At 40.9% G+C, this 16,191-nt stretch overlaps 2 protein-coding genes across 3 annotated transcripts; both read left to right on the forward strand.

The window, feature by feature from the left end:
- Positions 1 to 4,896, forward strand: LOC133966590 (MICOS complex subunit Mic10-like). The gene is made up of 4 exons (XM_062401568.1): positions 1 to 142; positions 4,366 to 4,413; positions 4,510 to 4,619; positions 4,721 to 4,896. The coding sequence occupies exons 1-4, from the start codon at positions 82 to 84 to the stop codon at positions 4,727 to 4,729; spliced, it is 228 nt and encodes a 75-aa protein (XP_062257552.1). The 5' UTR covers positions 1 to 81; the 3' UTR covers positions 4,730 to 4,896.
- Positions 4,897 to 7,643: 2,747 nt separating this feature from the next.
- Positions 7,644 to 14,189, forward strand: nbl1 (NBL1, DAN family BMP antagonist). Of its 2 annotated transcripts, XM_062401586.1 has the most exons (4): positions 7,644 to 8,096; positions 9,748 to 9,928; positions 11,495 to 11,606; positions 13,506 to 14,186. In XM_062401586.1, the coding sequence occupies exons 2-4, from the start codon at positions 9,756 to 9,758 to the stop codon at positions 13,791 to 13,793; spliced, it is 573 nt and encodes a 190-aa protein (XP_062257570.1). In that variant the 5' UTR covers positions 7,644 to 8,096; positions 9,748 to 9,755; the 3' UTR covers positions 13,794 to 14,186. The 2 variants fall into 2 exon arrangements, with proteins under 2 accessions (XP_062257570.1, XP_062257578.1); XM_062401594.1 differs by lacking the exon at positions 7,644 to 8,096 and having other exon boundaries at positions 9,753 to 9,928; positions 13,506 to 14,189.
- Positions 14,190 to 16,191: the final 2,002 nt, after the last annotated feature.

Here is a 16,191-nt window from a genome sequence, read left to right on the forward strand (position 1 = left end):
TGAAGAAGCCTGCAGGAAGTGGTCACGTCACGTCACGCTGCTCTCGCGATATTTGACGGAGCCGAGTTCCCGGTAGAAAACATGGCAGGAGAACAGGGACGCAAATGGGATCGCTGCCTCGCAGATACAGCTGTGAAAACAGGTGAATTCCCTTCACTGCATGTCATGTGATAATGTAACACTGTCACCAGGGTCTGACCTCACCTTACCCCCGGGTTACAGACTGTGGGTCAGGTCCAGGCTGGAGTAGAGGTCATTCCCAGATGGAGATCCGTGTGACCGAGCTGAGGCTCTTTACTGAGGTCAATATGTCCGCTGAATGGATTCGACTGCGTGTTTCGTTTATTACAGAGGAAATGTATGATGTTGAAAGACCACGTGTCCTCGGGATTATTGCGATAGTATCCTCTCTCTCTCTCTCAGTGTTTGAGCAGCGGGGGGTGAACACATGCGTCAGTCTCTCTGTCTGTCTTATGTCACTCCTCTCTCTACATCACCCACAAGCCTAAATCAATATTTAACATTTTAAAGGCAGCAGGGAGTATAACGGTCCTGCTCCTGAGTTCATAATGTTTCAGCCCATCTAAACTAAAGCCTCTCTCAGTGGGTTTCTCAGGGGTGTCAAAATAAAATCCCAGGAACATGTGGTTTTGGCGGAGACTGTCAGAGCTCCACTCGGGCTTCATCCACGCAGAGCTACATGAAACTGAAAGTACTAGTTATCACTGAGCAGGTTTCACCACATCAGTGTTTTCAGGTGTGATCCAATGCAACGTACAAAAAAAGCCTCTTGTAAACCTTAAAAAACATGGGTATCAGCCAACATATGATGAGGAGGGCGGTTGGTCTCTGAATCTCAAATTTCACCCCATTTTTTCACCTACTATAAAAGGTGCAATCAGACAGAGCGTGATCACATGAAAGTACAGGTGTAAATTGTGATTTGGAATTGTGAACACATGATGCAGCCCGCTCCTCAATCCTTACATGTTTCAAGACACCTGTTAATGCATTCAGGCCTACACAATAACACAGCATCACTGATGGCTGCCATCTCCTTCTGTCTTCTTCTATCTTTTTTTTTTTTTGTAGTTGGTTTTTGGACCCGTGCAAATGAGAGAGGAATCTAACCTGAGCTGGACAGGGCGATCAGATCACAGGGCGAGACACTCATTATACCAGGTGTAAATGTAGAGCATGTATCAGCTGAAAGTGATATCTGTATACGAAACAAGTAAAGCTAACAATCCTACAATATATTGTTATTGTTTACATATAGATATGTTTCCTCCACTGACAAAATGAGAATAAAATGGTGACTTACAGTTATCTTGTCCTCTTAAGGATTCCTGTTTACCAAGCAAATGATCTTCCAAAATCATGTCAGTCAAAAAGTATGTAAATACATCTGCTATTTCTAGAATTAGAGGTGGTAGGTAGTTGTCTTCATAACTTTACTGCCACACACTCTGTGACGGTTACATCATTGCCATAAAACAAAAATAGACATGCACCTTCTAGACTGTTAAAAAAAAAACTACATTTCAAATGCTCTATTTACATTTATCATTTGTTACTGAACACACAACTCTGTTCAGCAAATAAAGTATATATTTACAATTATATTGTGACAAATGTTGCTAAATTTGGCCAGTTATCACAAGAAAGAGAAGCAGTGAGAGAGGAGAACCTAACCAATATCAAAGCAGATCATCGGTCCCTCTCTGTGTTGTTTGGGATCAAGTTAATCAATAGTATTTTGTTCAGTCCAGTAGTGAAGTACTCAAAATGCCCAGACTGGTAATCTGTCTCTACCAGAAGTGAAGTCAGCGCTGGCTCAATGAAATGGTTCTTGCTGGAAGGAAAAACATCTGCATGGTGGCGTCTCTTTGAGCTCAGTGTAGCGAATTGCCAGCTGTACCAACGTGTCTCTTAGTCAGAGAAACTCTGCAGCTGCATATGCTAACCTGGCTTGTTTAAAAAGTACATTTTTTTGGTTAGTCAAAACTTAATATGATAATTCAGGAACATAATCTCTGGCCTACTTTGTGTCGCATTGTGTGAGTGTATCAACAACGCCTTTAGCCTACTTGTATAAATTTAGCAGCACAGATTTTGTGGTCAAACTCTTGGATATCCTACAGAGGAGAAGCGCTGTGCTTATAAAGGAAGCTCAGGATTTTACACAGTAGCCAACTGGCCAATGATAAAAGTGAAGAAACCACTAGGGAAGTCAAATCCAACTTCTTTTAGTAAAGGGAACGAGAAACCAAATCTCATGTGGATGGATGCTACAGAGGGAAACAATCAGCAACATCCTCTTCAGAGGAGGAAAAAACTGTGTTTATTGGAGACATGGTATTTATATGAGGAACTAGGGTGAGAAGGCCAGTAATAATTGTAGTACAACTCAGCACAGTCTCATTTGTTTGAGCTGATAATGGTGATGTTGAAAGGTCTGCGTTTAACTTTAGCACCTTTTCTCAGTAAAAACTGAACCAGCCAAGCCAACTGTCACTCACAATTATGTATGTATTTACGTTTGCACTTCAAAAATAATATTGTAAATAATTCTGTACAGTCTTTCTTCCTACATATACACGTTTTCATCCCTGCGCCCTGTATATGCTTTGTATTAACCAGACCAAGACTCTACAGCAACATTGGAGACTTTGTGAGGCTGTACTTTGATGCACTGTTGTTTTGAACTCAATATTAACTTGCTCACTGAAACAATGTTACCATGCTGATGTGTAGCAGCTTTCATTTTCACCATGTTAACAAGTACAGTACATTAGCATGCTATCATTAGCTTTTTAACCACAACCATAGGCTGAGTTTGATGTAAATGGCCGTTAGTTTTACAAGTCAGTCATAAGAACCTAAAGTAAATAGTTGTTTGGATTATTTCACTTAAAGAAAGCCCAAATACCTCATTGTGACGCAACACATCAAAATCTAAATCATGGCAGTGCACCTTCAAGTTGTTGAGACATTTCAGGTTGCAGCCGAGCGGTCGACTGAAAATGCAAAAAATGAAAAGTAACTTGTAAGGAGAGCCTTGCAATTAAAACCACCATGTTGATTTAGTGCAATGTCTTAGTAATGTTTGGTGAGATTGTTTCTTTTATTAAAGCTCAGCTCAACAACAACCTAACCCAACCCTCCGAGCAGAGTTTTACAAAGTAATGTGCTTTCACAATCAAGGCCGGCAGTATAATTCACTAACTCGTGATGATCGCAAGTGAATGTGTCATTGATGCCATTTGCAGAAAATGTCGGTAATGAGAAGAATAGCAATGCGTTAACCAGCTCTGGATCTGTCCACACAACGTATTGTGCGTTCTCAGGCCTGTGGGTTATACAATCATCCTACTCCAGCACAAATGTTTTTGTTATAATCCATCCCCCTTGGAGATGGCCAGACGAAGAGAAATGATGCCAAAATGAGATGTTGATCTACCCTCACATTTTGCCAGTGCTTTTTACTGTATTTCTCTCAGTGGAAAAACCGTAGGTTTCAAAAATGCTCTGGCTGGAGAGCAAAGACCGAGGGAGGCTGCAACACAATGAGAAACTCAACTTGAACCTCATGTTTTCTCGGCAAGGATGCAGAGGACGGTGATTTTCTTTATTTTGTTGACGTGCCGTGATAACGAGGACGCACAGGAGCTTTTGTGGTCCCATCGGACATGTGTCGATTTTGTAATAGGAAACAGTTTGAAGGTTCTGGTTCAGGCAAAGAGGTCATGCTGCATAGCTCTGAATCCAATTAAGACTCGGAGGGGCCCAAATACTTGTTTTTATGTGTTTTCTGTGCTGGCTGGTGTGCTGTTGGGTGCGGTATGGCCTGCAGCGAGGTGAAGTTAAGCACACAAACACATTCCACCTCGAGATCCCGCTCTGGTCGCAGCACTCCTGACAACCCAGGCAACTTCTGGGCCTACGATTAACCTTTTACTCGACCACGGTGTCAAGACATCACTTAACCTGCGTGTATGTGCACGTGTTTACCCATTACCTCCCCTGCCCTCTGCCTCATGAATACTGACCTTGCTCCTTTTAACTCCGTTCCCCCTTTCTCGCACCCCTTCAACGGTTTCTTCCTCTCTTGGAAGTTTGAGCTCTTGCTGCTTTTTCTCTCCCTCCCTTTCCTAATGAGCAATGTCATACTAACTTTGCTGCTATTTACCAACTCGAAAATGTAATAGCGGCCCCCCTGCGGACCTCATTACAACAGATTTACATCGATGCCAGTTTATATCCTGATTCAGACGTGATCCCATTACCTGAGTACTGAAGTCAAATCATTAGGACGTGTATTTTTGATCTAGTTACTCATACTTTGTGCCTCCCTCCCTGCAGTTACTGGCCTTGGTGTGGGCATCGTGTTCTCCGTCCTTTTCTTTAAACGTAAGTGATCTTCATCAAGTTAACCCAGTAAATCAATGTTATTTTCTCTAAAGATTTCTTTTTTACAATTCAATGTTTTCTTCCCCCCTCTGGTAGGTCGGACGTGGCCCGTGTCACTGGGTTCGGGTCTGGGACTGGGCATGGGATACGCCAACTGCCAGCATGAGTTCAGGTCATCCTACCTGATTCACGGACAGGTGGTTAAGGTGAGCACAGAGGGTGAGATGAGTCATTTTGTTTGAGGTTTATGACACTCTGACCCGTCATGACATATGGTTTCTGTGTGTGTTTGCATGTTAATCCTCAGGACCAGTAATGAAGGACTAAAGAAGATGAGGATTTACCACAGAGTCGCTCATCTGTTTTTCAGTTGTCTTTGTTTTCTGTGCTGTTCCTTTCTGCCATGGCGCTGGTGTCCAAGGATGCACGTGTTTGTAACAAAAGAGTAGTCGATGTATTTAATAAAGTCATTATGGAAAACTCTGTCTTCATCTCTCTCTGTTTTTCTGTGTGCGTGTTTAAGAAGGAAAAAAATGTGGTTTTGGGGGTGGGAGTACATTTTGTGTGTTAATGAGCTGGGAGACTTGAACTCCTGCTGTTTTGGAATGAGGGCCAGGTTCAGCATCTGCAGCCCTGAGAGTGGGAGGATGAAAACTCGCACACAAAGATGGAATTAAAGAAAAGACAGTCGGTGAAGGAAATATCGGAAATTACAAACATGAAGCGCCTTAACTCGTCAAAACACTTTGTCTGTGTAATGCATGTTTTAATAGGGGAACAGTGTCTTGCTCAAGGACACTTAGACACTTACTTTTTGCAAATAGTGTGACATGAAAAACAGCTTTCTGATTTATAGATTCAGATCTTTGATATCAAGATAGGAAAACTCTTAGACCATAAGGACAGTGTACGTCTTGTAATGTGGTCCTGTTTTCAGACGAGTGTGTTTCTGTGTGACCGCAACTGTTCTCGTCCCTGGGAGTTTGAAAATCGCTTCTTCATATCAGCAGGAATCTCTTACATCCTGTGTGTTCATTGGCTGAGTTTGTTTTGAGTGTGATTGATCACTTATGTATGATTTCATGGGTCTGCTTGGAGAGGAGAGGGATTGTGTGCGAGTGTGCGTGCGTGCGTGCATACGTGCGCACATGTTTATCCAGCCCCCCTGGTGAAGCAAAATCCATGGAATGCAGAGGAATGCCATTTCTGGACCGGAGCTCGGGTGTTATTACTAACAGGTGAGTTCTGCACTTTGCATGTCTGAACATTACGCATGTTGTACGCGTTCACATCAAAGTTATAAATCCACCGTTGCATGCCCACTCTGCTACACACTCACATTTTCCCTCCCTCCGTCGCAGGAAAGGTTTTCTTAGCAATGTTAAGTATAAGCACATACAGTACATTCCTGCACACAACAGATCTAAACCCACTTCAGTGTGTTCAAAGGCCTGTTTTCTTCAGCGCTGGGTGTAGTGCGGTGCTTTAGACACAGAGTAGCCCTGTCAGAAATTAAGCCGTGTCACTCATCTCCTGTCCATTAAAATATTTGTTTGCAAGTGAAGCGTGAAACAGATAGGGGGGCTTATGAAGTCCATCCAGGCTGAACACCTGTGAGCAAGGGAGCACTGACGGGATGAAGTGTAGGAATGGGATGTGTGTGTCTGTCTGTGTGTGTAACTTTGTGTGAGGGTGATGGGGGATGAGAGGGGAACTGGTCACACAGGTGAGTTGTATCAGGACAGCTAAACCCATCGTCTGTACATGTCTGTGCCTGTCTGAAAAATGTCTCCATGATGATTCACAATAACCGATCGAATAACTTTATCCAGTCCTTTTTTATTTATCCAATGGGGAGGAACTGGTTAATCAGTGCTGGTGAATGTCATGAAATAAAAGGTGAGACGTGCATGTGTGCTGCTGCACGACTCCAGGCTCAAACTGCTGCAGCTGATTTACTTTGAAAAGACAATGAGGCCAATGGGGATGGAATTCAAATAAGCAGATTTAGTGCTTTATTACTTTCCATGACATCAATTTCCAGGCACTGGCGCTTAACATTTCATTGTGTTTAGCTATATGATTTTCAGATGAAACTACTCTCTGTTCCACTACAGCACATTCAAAGCTGGAGTTAATAACATACTTAATCATTTTTTTTGCAGATTACATTATACCTATGAAACATCACGAGGCCCTTCAGCATCATGCAGCATTCATACAATAATAATAAACTTTTTTAGAATTACAAGGTGCTTTTCAAGTTAAAAATATATAATCGAAGGTGAACAATAGGAAACAAAAGTCTTTTGAAGATCACACAGCAGTAGAGCTCTACAAAAATAAAATATAATTTGAAACGAGAAAAGAGTAAAAAGAGCAAATAAAATAATGTAATATGGCTTACACAAGTGAGTCATGGAAAGATTGTAAAGAGTACAGTGTTGGATGAAAGGACCATTTCATCCCTTTTAAGATAAGGGATAAGAAAGAAATAATATGAAGCTTATACATTTTTAATACATGGTAAAAGTCCTGCAGGGGATTATCCTCTTTAAAGACTTTTGGACTCCAATCTGTGTGGATTTTTATCCCCCTGGAGGATTCAAGCACTCACTCATCCTTTGAGGTACAGTTGAGAGCTTTTGAACCATGAAAATACACTGACATGTATGATTTGCGCATCAAAAGGCAGGTTTATCCCCCAAATTCCTATTCAAATCATATTTAACAAACGGATCCGGCTCACATGTCAGCGAGAGCAGGGAACCCACTGCCTTCCAGCGATTCCTGCTCCTCTAGAGTCTGTCAAACATATTTCGGGGCCTTAATGAAACCAAGGTGTCATCAGCATATGGTCAGAGTAACCTGCTCTTCATTTTACTGCAGCCCTACTAAAGGTGCTTTTCATGTGCCCATGGAGAGAGCAGTGTGGCTCAGAGCAGGCATTCACATCTGTTTCCCACTTGCACCGGATTATTACACCGCTATTTTAACGTTTCACTTTTAAAATCTGAAAACCGACCATGGCAAGGCTGGGCCAGATGTGTCCGTGAGTGCTCTCCCTATCTGTCTCATCTCGTTGGATTTGCATATTTGTCCAGTAAATCTGATCTGTGGTCTGCCTCGCTCCTACTTGGGGAAACTTTTGAAACCGACCCAACACTTTCCCTCCCTCCTTCCCTCCGTGCCTTCATCCCTCCCTCCGCGTTTTTCTTCCGTCCAGAACTGGCGCAGCAGGACCCCGGTGTGTCAGAGGGCTGCACCGCTGCCTCACCCCTTGCTCCCCCGGAGCTTCATCACCAAACACAACAACCTGGAAACTTGTGTTGTTTCGTCTTCCTTCTTACATGGAAGTTTAGGTGTGTGTGGGGGGAACAAAGGAGAGGGACGCTCACGCTCAGAGCTGATGGACCCGGAGATGAGATAGCGCTCATTGCCGAGCCCATCTCTCCATCCTTCCCCGCGGCCGTGCACTCGGACGGAGGAACAGTTCTTTACTTTTTCCGGATGATGTAACTTGCGTATGACACACGGAGCCGCTAACTTGTGCTCAGAGTTTCCTGTGATCCCCGGAATCCGGAGGTTGTCCGACCGGCAGCCGCATCCCCTGCCTTCTCAAGCCCCGCGTCAGGGCTCAGCTCAGCGGGACGTTGCGCAGTGATCAACCGGCTGTTCCTCCGGTAAGTGTCTCCACCTTAACCACTGTTGGGCCTCGGAAAATACTGTTTTACTTTGTAAAGTAACGCCATTACTGCCCTATCTGCAATCTAACGCGTTAAATCAAGTACTTTTCTCCCTTTTGCAGCTGTTAAAACTTTATTTTTTTTTTTAAATGTTTGTTTGAGCTGCTCCCACTATGAAGAAAGAAACCTCGAGGAAATAAAGTTTTGACTTTATTTTTAAATTGTAAAGAAATTATATTTCGTTGAAATAGATTAAAGAAAAAGAAAAAAGGCAGAAGAAGACATCTTCCCTTTTTGCTTAGACTTAAAGACGTTCACTGTAACTTTTACTTTACGTTACATTTCTTTAACCTGGTCAGCTATACAACTCTACACTATTAAATAGTTTTGGCTAAAAATTTAGATAAATACATTTTTTAGAAACAAATTTCAATAGTCAACTAAACACTGAGTTCCGACTGTGAAAGAATTAAGGGAATTATATTTTCTTAACATTCATAAAGTCGATTAATGAAAATGACTAAAAGGCCAGAGGAAGAACACGTTTTAAGCCAAACAGACATTCAGTTGAACTTCTACAGTATGTTACTTTACATTATGTTAGTGGAGACTGGTCCATTATAAGAGACTATGTAAACATGTAATGGACTAAAACATTTTCTGTAGCCTTTTCTGTAGTAAACTTAAAATGACGGTTACAGCTGCTCCCACATCAAAATCTTATTTCAATGCTAATGACAAATTGACCATTCAAGAAACTACACTATTAAAACTGAATTGGTTAAAAATTCTGAAAATAAATCTTACATTTTTAGAAGTCAGCTCAACAATTTATCGCCACACTTATGTGAAATACTAAACAACGATTTAGATATCATTTTTTTTATTGTATGCATTACTCTAACTATTTTAACTGGTCCCTGGCACTTTATTTATAAGAAAAGAAATGACAATTTTCACAATTGTGACCGAAATCTTAGCCTGAACTTTTTAGAGTTCAATTGAAGCATGCCCAAAAGAGAAAGAAAGAAGAAAAGTCGTATGTATATTCATGAAAGCAGGTCCTGCCCCCTCACAGCGGTGTGCCCCGGCAGCCCCTTCATGTTTTAAATCTTCAGCATGGCCCAGATGGCTCTGCCGGTTCTCTGCAGACAAGGTCAGGTTACTTGTGTCAAACACATATGGAAGTGCTGAAAAGTGCGTAAAGAAGTCAACCTGGGTGACCACTGGCCACTTTTTTTTTCATAAGCAGCAGGAGAAAATAATTTAGGAGGTTGTAAATGACGTGACTGGGTAAGGCATTTTTAAAGATGATGTGGAAGAGAGCACTGGGATGCCTTGGTTTTACATTCAGGTGTTTGGAGCCCCTCTCCCTACTTCATCTTATTGTCTCTATTAATCATTCAAATGAGACAAACCTGATAACCGGACACAATATGAATCCCATTGGGCCTCTGGTTTTTCAAGCTGCTCAATACCAAGAAATTTTCACTCCACTAAAGAAGGCATATTAAAGTTCACATGTCATGTTATCTATTCAAACAGAAGAAGTCTGAGCACATCAGAGAACGTGTAGAAACATTGTGTGATATTGTCTGGTACCGGGTTTCACAGGGTGGTAACGCTGAGGGTTTTTCTGCCCCTGTAGGTGCAGTCATGTGGGAGAGGATTCAGATTTGCTGCGCACTGTTTACACTGTATTCAGCGGCACCGCCTGCACACATCAACCGCCTGGCATTGTTCCCTGACAAGAGCGCCTGGTGTGAAGCCAAGAACATCACACAGATAGTCGGGCACACGGGATGTCAGCCTCGCTCTATTCAAAACAGGTCAGGATGAATTCCCTCTCTGTCCCTCTGTCTCTGTCTGTCAGTGCAGCTGGAGAGTAGAGGGAGACTAATGTGGAAATGTCAATAAGTTTTATTCTCAGGGATTCAGTTCAGTTTGAAGGACTAAATGGAGATTGGCACTGATAAAAAAAAATATCGAGGTACTTAACTTCAAGTAGCTCATAAAAGTGATCTTACACATTAAGAGTTATTAACCGAAATCCCCCACATACAACCGTAGCTACAGTAACGGTGTGGATTGTTGTATTTTCCCTGGTTTCCTTAAAGTTACACAGATAAGTTGTATTATCTCAAAATGCCTCTTAAATCTGCTGCTTAGATCGTTTAGCTGTGCCTGAGCTCAGGTTGAGGTCAAGTGAGGATCGAGCTCTTGCTGTAATGACACCTCGGCTTTGGATTCAGTGTAATGATTCTGTCTCAGTTTTTAAAATCCTGTCTTTAAATTAATTTATATAGATTAAGCTTCTTGTCTGAGATTAACTGTAGTTGACTGCTTAAAACAGCTCTGTGTTTTTTAAAGCTTGATTACAAGCATTTTATAAGTAACTGTCTTTTGATGCTGTATTGTATTTTGATGTTGTTTTCATATCTGCCTCTGTCTGTTTCATGCTGCCTCCATGCACTGGTAAGCACTCTCTGCCTCTGTATTAAATAATGACAGAGATGTGATACTTATGTGTGACAGATGATCCACTGATGTATATATAAAAAACAAATTACTAACAGTAACACATACTGTAAACATGCAGCTAAATTAATGGAAGCATTAGCAGCCTCTATAGGTTGGAAACTGCAATTAAAAAAAATCTAAGTAAAGAAGGAAAACTGCAGGTATTTATATAAAAGAAACCCTTTGTAACTTGTTTAGCTTAAAACAGCAGCGTCTCTCTTTGTGAGAAGTATGGAACTGACTGGTAGTCACAGCTTTAATAGTCAGAATCCGATCCAGCAAGTTCAGGCGTAATGATCAACTGTAGATCAGTTAAAAAAAACAGTGTTTATCTCTGATAGTTATTGGGATAATATTATAATATGAAGAATTCTAAATATAGTTTAGTGTATTTTCAACAGAAGCAGCTTTTCTTGTTCAGGAAGATGCAGGTCATGAGTTATAATACCCTACGGTCACATGTGTTTCAGTTCAGGGAGTGGGATGACACAATCTATACACTTTGTTATTTCTCTACATTCAAAACGACTCAATTGCCGAACAACAATAATGGAAAGTTGGCATAGTGTCGCTTTAAAGGTCAAGGCTGGCGATGTTAGTATTGTTTCTTATCAACAAATCCCATGAAAAGAACCTAACTACAGGTTATTTGACTTTCTGACTTATTCTTCTGACTTTGTATGTGATCGTTTGATTTCTACTCTCTACTGCATTTGGAGATCAACATTAACCCCAGTGTATTTATGTTGGTTTACATTTTTTGGGTTTGTTTTTTTGCTCACCTACAAACATGATCTCTATGGCCATGCAGTTGAGTGAAACATGTCATGTGTGTATGGCCAATACAATGATGCTCTCTCTCCTCCTCGTTGCAGAGCTTGTCTGGGCCAGTGCTTCAGTTACAGTGTTCCCAACACGTTCCCTCAGTCGACGGAGTCTCTGGTGCACTGTGACTCCTGCATGCCTGCCCAGACCCAGTGGGAAGTGGTAAGAGTTATTGCACATTAGCTCATGTGGCAAGCGCACACCAACACTGACTCGTCAAACTCACACATAAACCGCAGGTTTCCAGCCTGAAAAATGGCAAGCATGTGCTGTTCACTAGCAAATAAAAAGCAGAGGAAAAAAACCATAAACCCAGGATGTCTGTGGTTCTTCATTAGTTGGAGTCTGAATCACATGGGTTTATTGTCCCTTTAAGCCAGAGGAATTCCAGTCCTGTGATAACAACAATTTTGTGGTCTAGTGTATGTAGTTTGGAAAGCTGACAGGTAGACTGGGTGGGCAGGACCACAGGTGAGGCCTCCCCCTGTTTCAGAGCTAAATATTGTATCTAGAGCCCACAGCCATTACTTCATTAGTTGTCTTGCTATTTTTGTTGCATGCAGGAGGCCCGAGAAAATGCATCCACAGTCTCCTCTTACTTCTAATTAGCTGGAACTGGATGTTTATCTCCCTGGTCGTGACTGCTGCTGCAGGACTTTAAACAAAAATGGAGTTAGAAACAACACAAAGCCAGCTCTCATGAAGGGGGACTCCGCTTCGTGCTGCTCTGGCACTTGATCTTGATAAAACTGCTGAATGATACTTTTCTGTGGAAAACACAGTGAGGTGGAGTTGTGTGCGGTCCGGAGAAACAGTTCAGCTTGTACAACACAGAGATTTACACAGAGAGCGGGTTGTTCATGATCTGTTTATCATAGGGTGAGTTTGGTTAATCTGGGAGATTTTCTGCAATTTTGACTTCTACTACGTATTCTGAAATCTGTTTAACACATTGGATCAACATATTAAATACCTTTCTGTGATCCTTAAATTGTTTTCTCACCGCACCAGAAGAAAGAATGGAGATATCATACTCAGATTAGACACGAAACAGCTCACAGTGTTCCTTGTGCCAAAAAAATAATTGCCATTCTGGGACAGGTCACTTTGTAATCTTATGTTCGGCTTGCCTAATGCCTGACAAGCTCAATATAACCAATTTATTAAAATCATTATGACAAATGAATAAGAAAATGTATAGTATTCATATAAATGTCAATAATTCATATTAACAAGTAAAAGTCATATTTTATTTAATAAAGAACCATATCTTACATAAAAAGAACTATAATATTCCTTCAAAACATTCTATTAAAGGTGAATCACATTTTTTTTTTAAACCTTAAAATTCAACAACAATCTAAAAAAACAATAACATTTTATTCATGCAATCATTTCCATTGGGGAACAATCAGTCCTTGCAGGTGAGAGACCATCATCCTCATCATTGATCGGCCCATTGTCTCCTCCACATGTTTGGTGAGACAATGGCTGCAGAACACAGGACAGACTCTCCTGTGCTGTTTGGATCATCTCTGTCCTAGAGAGCAAACTGAGTTAGCACTAGTAAGCTAAAGTCATGTGATTTCAGTCACATGATGTCCATGCTAAAGCTGTGGTAAAAGTCCTGTTGCAGCGATTTTGTTTGAACAGGAAGTAAAAAGACTGGAGCATATAGGTGTCCCACATCACCCAATGTCCCAGATCACCTGAATTTACCCTAATTGTGTATCGACTGTTGTGCTATCAACACAATCAGACAACACAAACTGAAATAAAAACGTGATGGCAGGAGGACCAAAAACAAATGGACATCATTAAAACTGTATGGAAAAAGTGAAGATTAAGACCAAGAGCCAATTAATTCAATTCAGTTCGTGCTCGGATAAAGTGCAGATACAGAATAAACAAGGCCACTGAGAGGAAACTGGTTTGACAAAACCCAGTAGACCACGGTTTGGAACCTTAAGACAGGGAACAGAGGCATTCAGCTCTCTCTGTGTGTGTGTGTGTGTGTGTGTGTGTGTATGTATGTGTGTGTGTGTGTGTGTGTGAGAACAGGTGACTCTGGAGTGCCCTGGCAGTGAGGACTCCCCTCATGTGGACAAGCTGGTGGAGAGGATCTTCCACTGCAGCTGCCAGTCCTGCAGTAAGGAGGGCGCCCAGGAGGGAGCAGTGATGCAGCTCTACCCAGCAGACAACGGCCTGGACGCTCCAACTTTACCCGACGCCCTCAGCGGGGCTCATCCTCACCCTCACCCTCTGCCCCACTCAGACACACACTCTCATAAGCATGCTCACCCACACACAGACCATCACTCACTACCCCACTCCTCAGATGGAGGGTAGGTCTGTCGTCCGTCTCACTTCCTCTCTTCCGCCTTCCTTCCTCCACACTGCATCCTTTGTACCAGTTTGTAGTATTGTAAAGGCACTTTCAAAGTAAGACTTCACTTTGTGTTAAGGAAATGACACGCACACGCTCACACAGTCATACTATCTGATTACACACTCTTGTATATAAACTCATGCAAACACACCAGCTTATGCAATTTTTTGTTTGCTGATTAACACGTGTGCATTCGTGCATCAAGACACGACTTTAGTATGTTCATCAGTTGTAGTCTTATTACTTTTAATCTGCTTTGAATGCAATAAATTCTGTTGTTGTGATAACAGCCTTTTTGTGCTTTTGTGGATTTACACAACTATTGAGCTTGGTTTCCTACAGGAATTGTCGTTGGACACAAAAAAAGGGAAAATAAACACAGATTCCTTTCTCTAATTTCCTCAAAGTGAAGACGTCTTTACGACCATGCTTTGTGAATTCAGGCCATGACACATGATTTTGTTTTCTTCCAACAACAAAACTCAGAGTCACAACAGACTTTTAATAGATGTTGTTTCCACTTACTGGAGCGCAGAAGAGCTGCATGATGGGAAGAGAAACTGCTGCTCTCCGCTTCATTGGCCTGAATCGAACGATATGGAGCCAAAGAGTTTGATGAGATGCTGAGATGGGACGCCACAGAGAAAGTCTTCCCCAGATACTTTCACTCGTTAAGGATTTTGTTCATTGTTTGTCTACTTTAATGTTTACAAGTCTATCCTGAAACAATCCTCACATTCCCATATGTATGTTAAAATAGTTGCTACTGACAGTTAGATGATCAGAGACAACATCCACAGTCCTCGCTATGTGAACGGAAGCATTTCAACAGTTCACTGGTCATTTTAGTGTAAAATATCTACAGATATTGTTTACTTGCAGAGTGACGGTAACGGTAATATGGGGGCTGATACAGATATAGTGGAGTAAATTAGTTCTCGTTCCAATAGTGGCAAATTGGCATCTTAAAAAATTGGTAATGATTCCTAAAATGTTGTTATCAAACTCGTATGACAATTAATTGTATTTAGACTTGTATCAGAGATACATTTAAATATGTAATCAGAAAATAAACACAATCCAAACTGCAGTTTTCTTATTGGCAAACAGAAAGGCAGATCTGATTTAGTCTCCATTTATGGTTTAGTTTATGTGGAAGAGGTGTAGTTTGTTTCTTTATTAAAGACAGAAAACTGTTAAATGGCTGCAAATAATTATTATAACAGCAACAATAATAACAACAATGATAATAACAATAATAATAATACATGTTTGATAACAAACAATAAAGTTGTCAAACTCATTACATTAAAGTTGTGAAATTGCATGTTAATTGCAGGTAAGACCAGAGGAGACAACAGGTTTGTTTAAAAGATTTCTAATAAAATAATGTTTATAACATTAAATATCCTGCGGTATGGATAATGTCAATTGTGTTAATGTTATCATGGAAGATGACAATAATTTACGATTACAAATTATTGCAATTGTATGATAGATAGATTAGATTGATTGATTGATAGATAGATAGATAGATAGATAGATAGATAGATAGATAGATAGATAGATAGATAGATAGAAAGATAGATAGATAGATAGATAGATAGATAGATAGATAGATAGATTGATGGATTGATAGATAGATAGAAAGATAGATAGATAGATAGATAGATAGATAGATAGATAGATAGATAGATTGATGGATTGATAGATAGATAGATTTAGTTTAACAAGTTCACAGATTGTCCAGCAGATGTCAGCGCAGTAGGTTATATTATATGAACTGTTTACTTTGTAATTTATAACTCAATTTCTCAAAACCAAACATCTCTCCCCTCAGACTCTCTGCAGCGACCCTCCTCCTCTTCGTCAGTCATTCCATTAATGCTTCTCTACATTCAGGCAGTTTCCTTCGTCATCGCCCTCCCTTATCCTCCCATCTTTTTTCTCTCGCTCTGTGTAATTTAATTTGAACAGCCAAAGGTTGACTGTCAGTCTGCGCAGGAAAACAAATCGATCATTCTCTTATCTCACAGCCACACAGCCGACGATGCTCTGAGGTTCGTGAGAGGCAGGCAGCAGGGGGAGAAACTCAGAGGGACTTTTCTCAACGCATCACAGTCTATTGTCATTATCTGGTAGTTTGTCAAGCAAGTTGATTTATATATTACTTAAAACTTTATATTTTCTCACACATCAATGTTTACCAGGATCAAAGGTATTTTTGTTTTTTCTCTTATGAGGGTTCTATCTGTGGTTGGAGGCTGTTTAACCAGAATGTCTGAAAAACTTTGTTTGTTTTTAAAGTTAGAAGCTGAGTGTGCAAGGGGACGGAATAATATCGGAGATACAATTAAA

Source organism: Platichthys flesus, chromosome 2 (genome assembly GCF_949316205.1).
Source record: "Platichthys flesus chromosome 2, fPlaFle2.1, whole genome shotgun sequence".
Taxonomy (NCBI): Eukaryota; Metazoa; Chordata; class Actinopteri; order Pleuronectiformes; family Pleuronectidae; genus Platichthys; species Platichthys flesus.

Bases quoted from the DNA above. Each gene is read 5' to 3' on its own strand.
- LOC133966590 (XM_062401568.1), top strand. From the start codon at position 82: ATGGCAGGAGAACAGGGACGCAAATGGGATCGCTGCCTCGCAGATACA. The intron at 143-4,365 runs GTGAATTCCCTT...CCCTCCCTGCAG, and splicing joins AGATACAGCTGTGAAAACAG to TTACTGGCCTTGGTGTGGGC. The intron at 4,414-4,509 runs GTAAGTGATCTT...CCCCTCTGGTAG, and splicing joins CTCCGTCCTTTTCTTTAAAC to GTCGGACGTGGCCCGTGTCA.
- nbl1 (XM_062401586.1), top strand. From the start codon at position 9,756: ATGTGGGAGAGGATTCAGATTTGCTGCGCACTGTTTACACTGTATTCA. The intron at 9,929-11,494 runs GTCAGGATGAAT...TCCTCGTTGCAG, and splicing joins CCTCGCTCTATTCAAAACAG to AGCTTGTCTGGGCCAGTGCT. The intron at 11,607-13,505 runs GTAAGAGTTATT...GTGTGAGAACAG, and splicing joins CCCAGACCCAGTGGGAAGTG to GTGACTCTGGAGTGCCCTGG.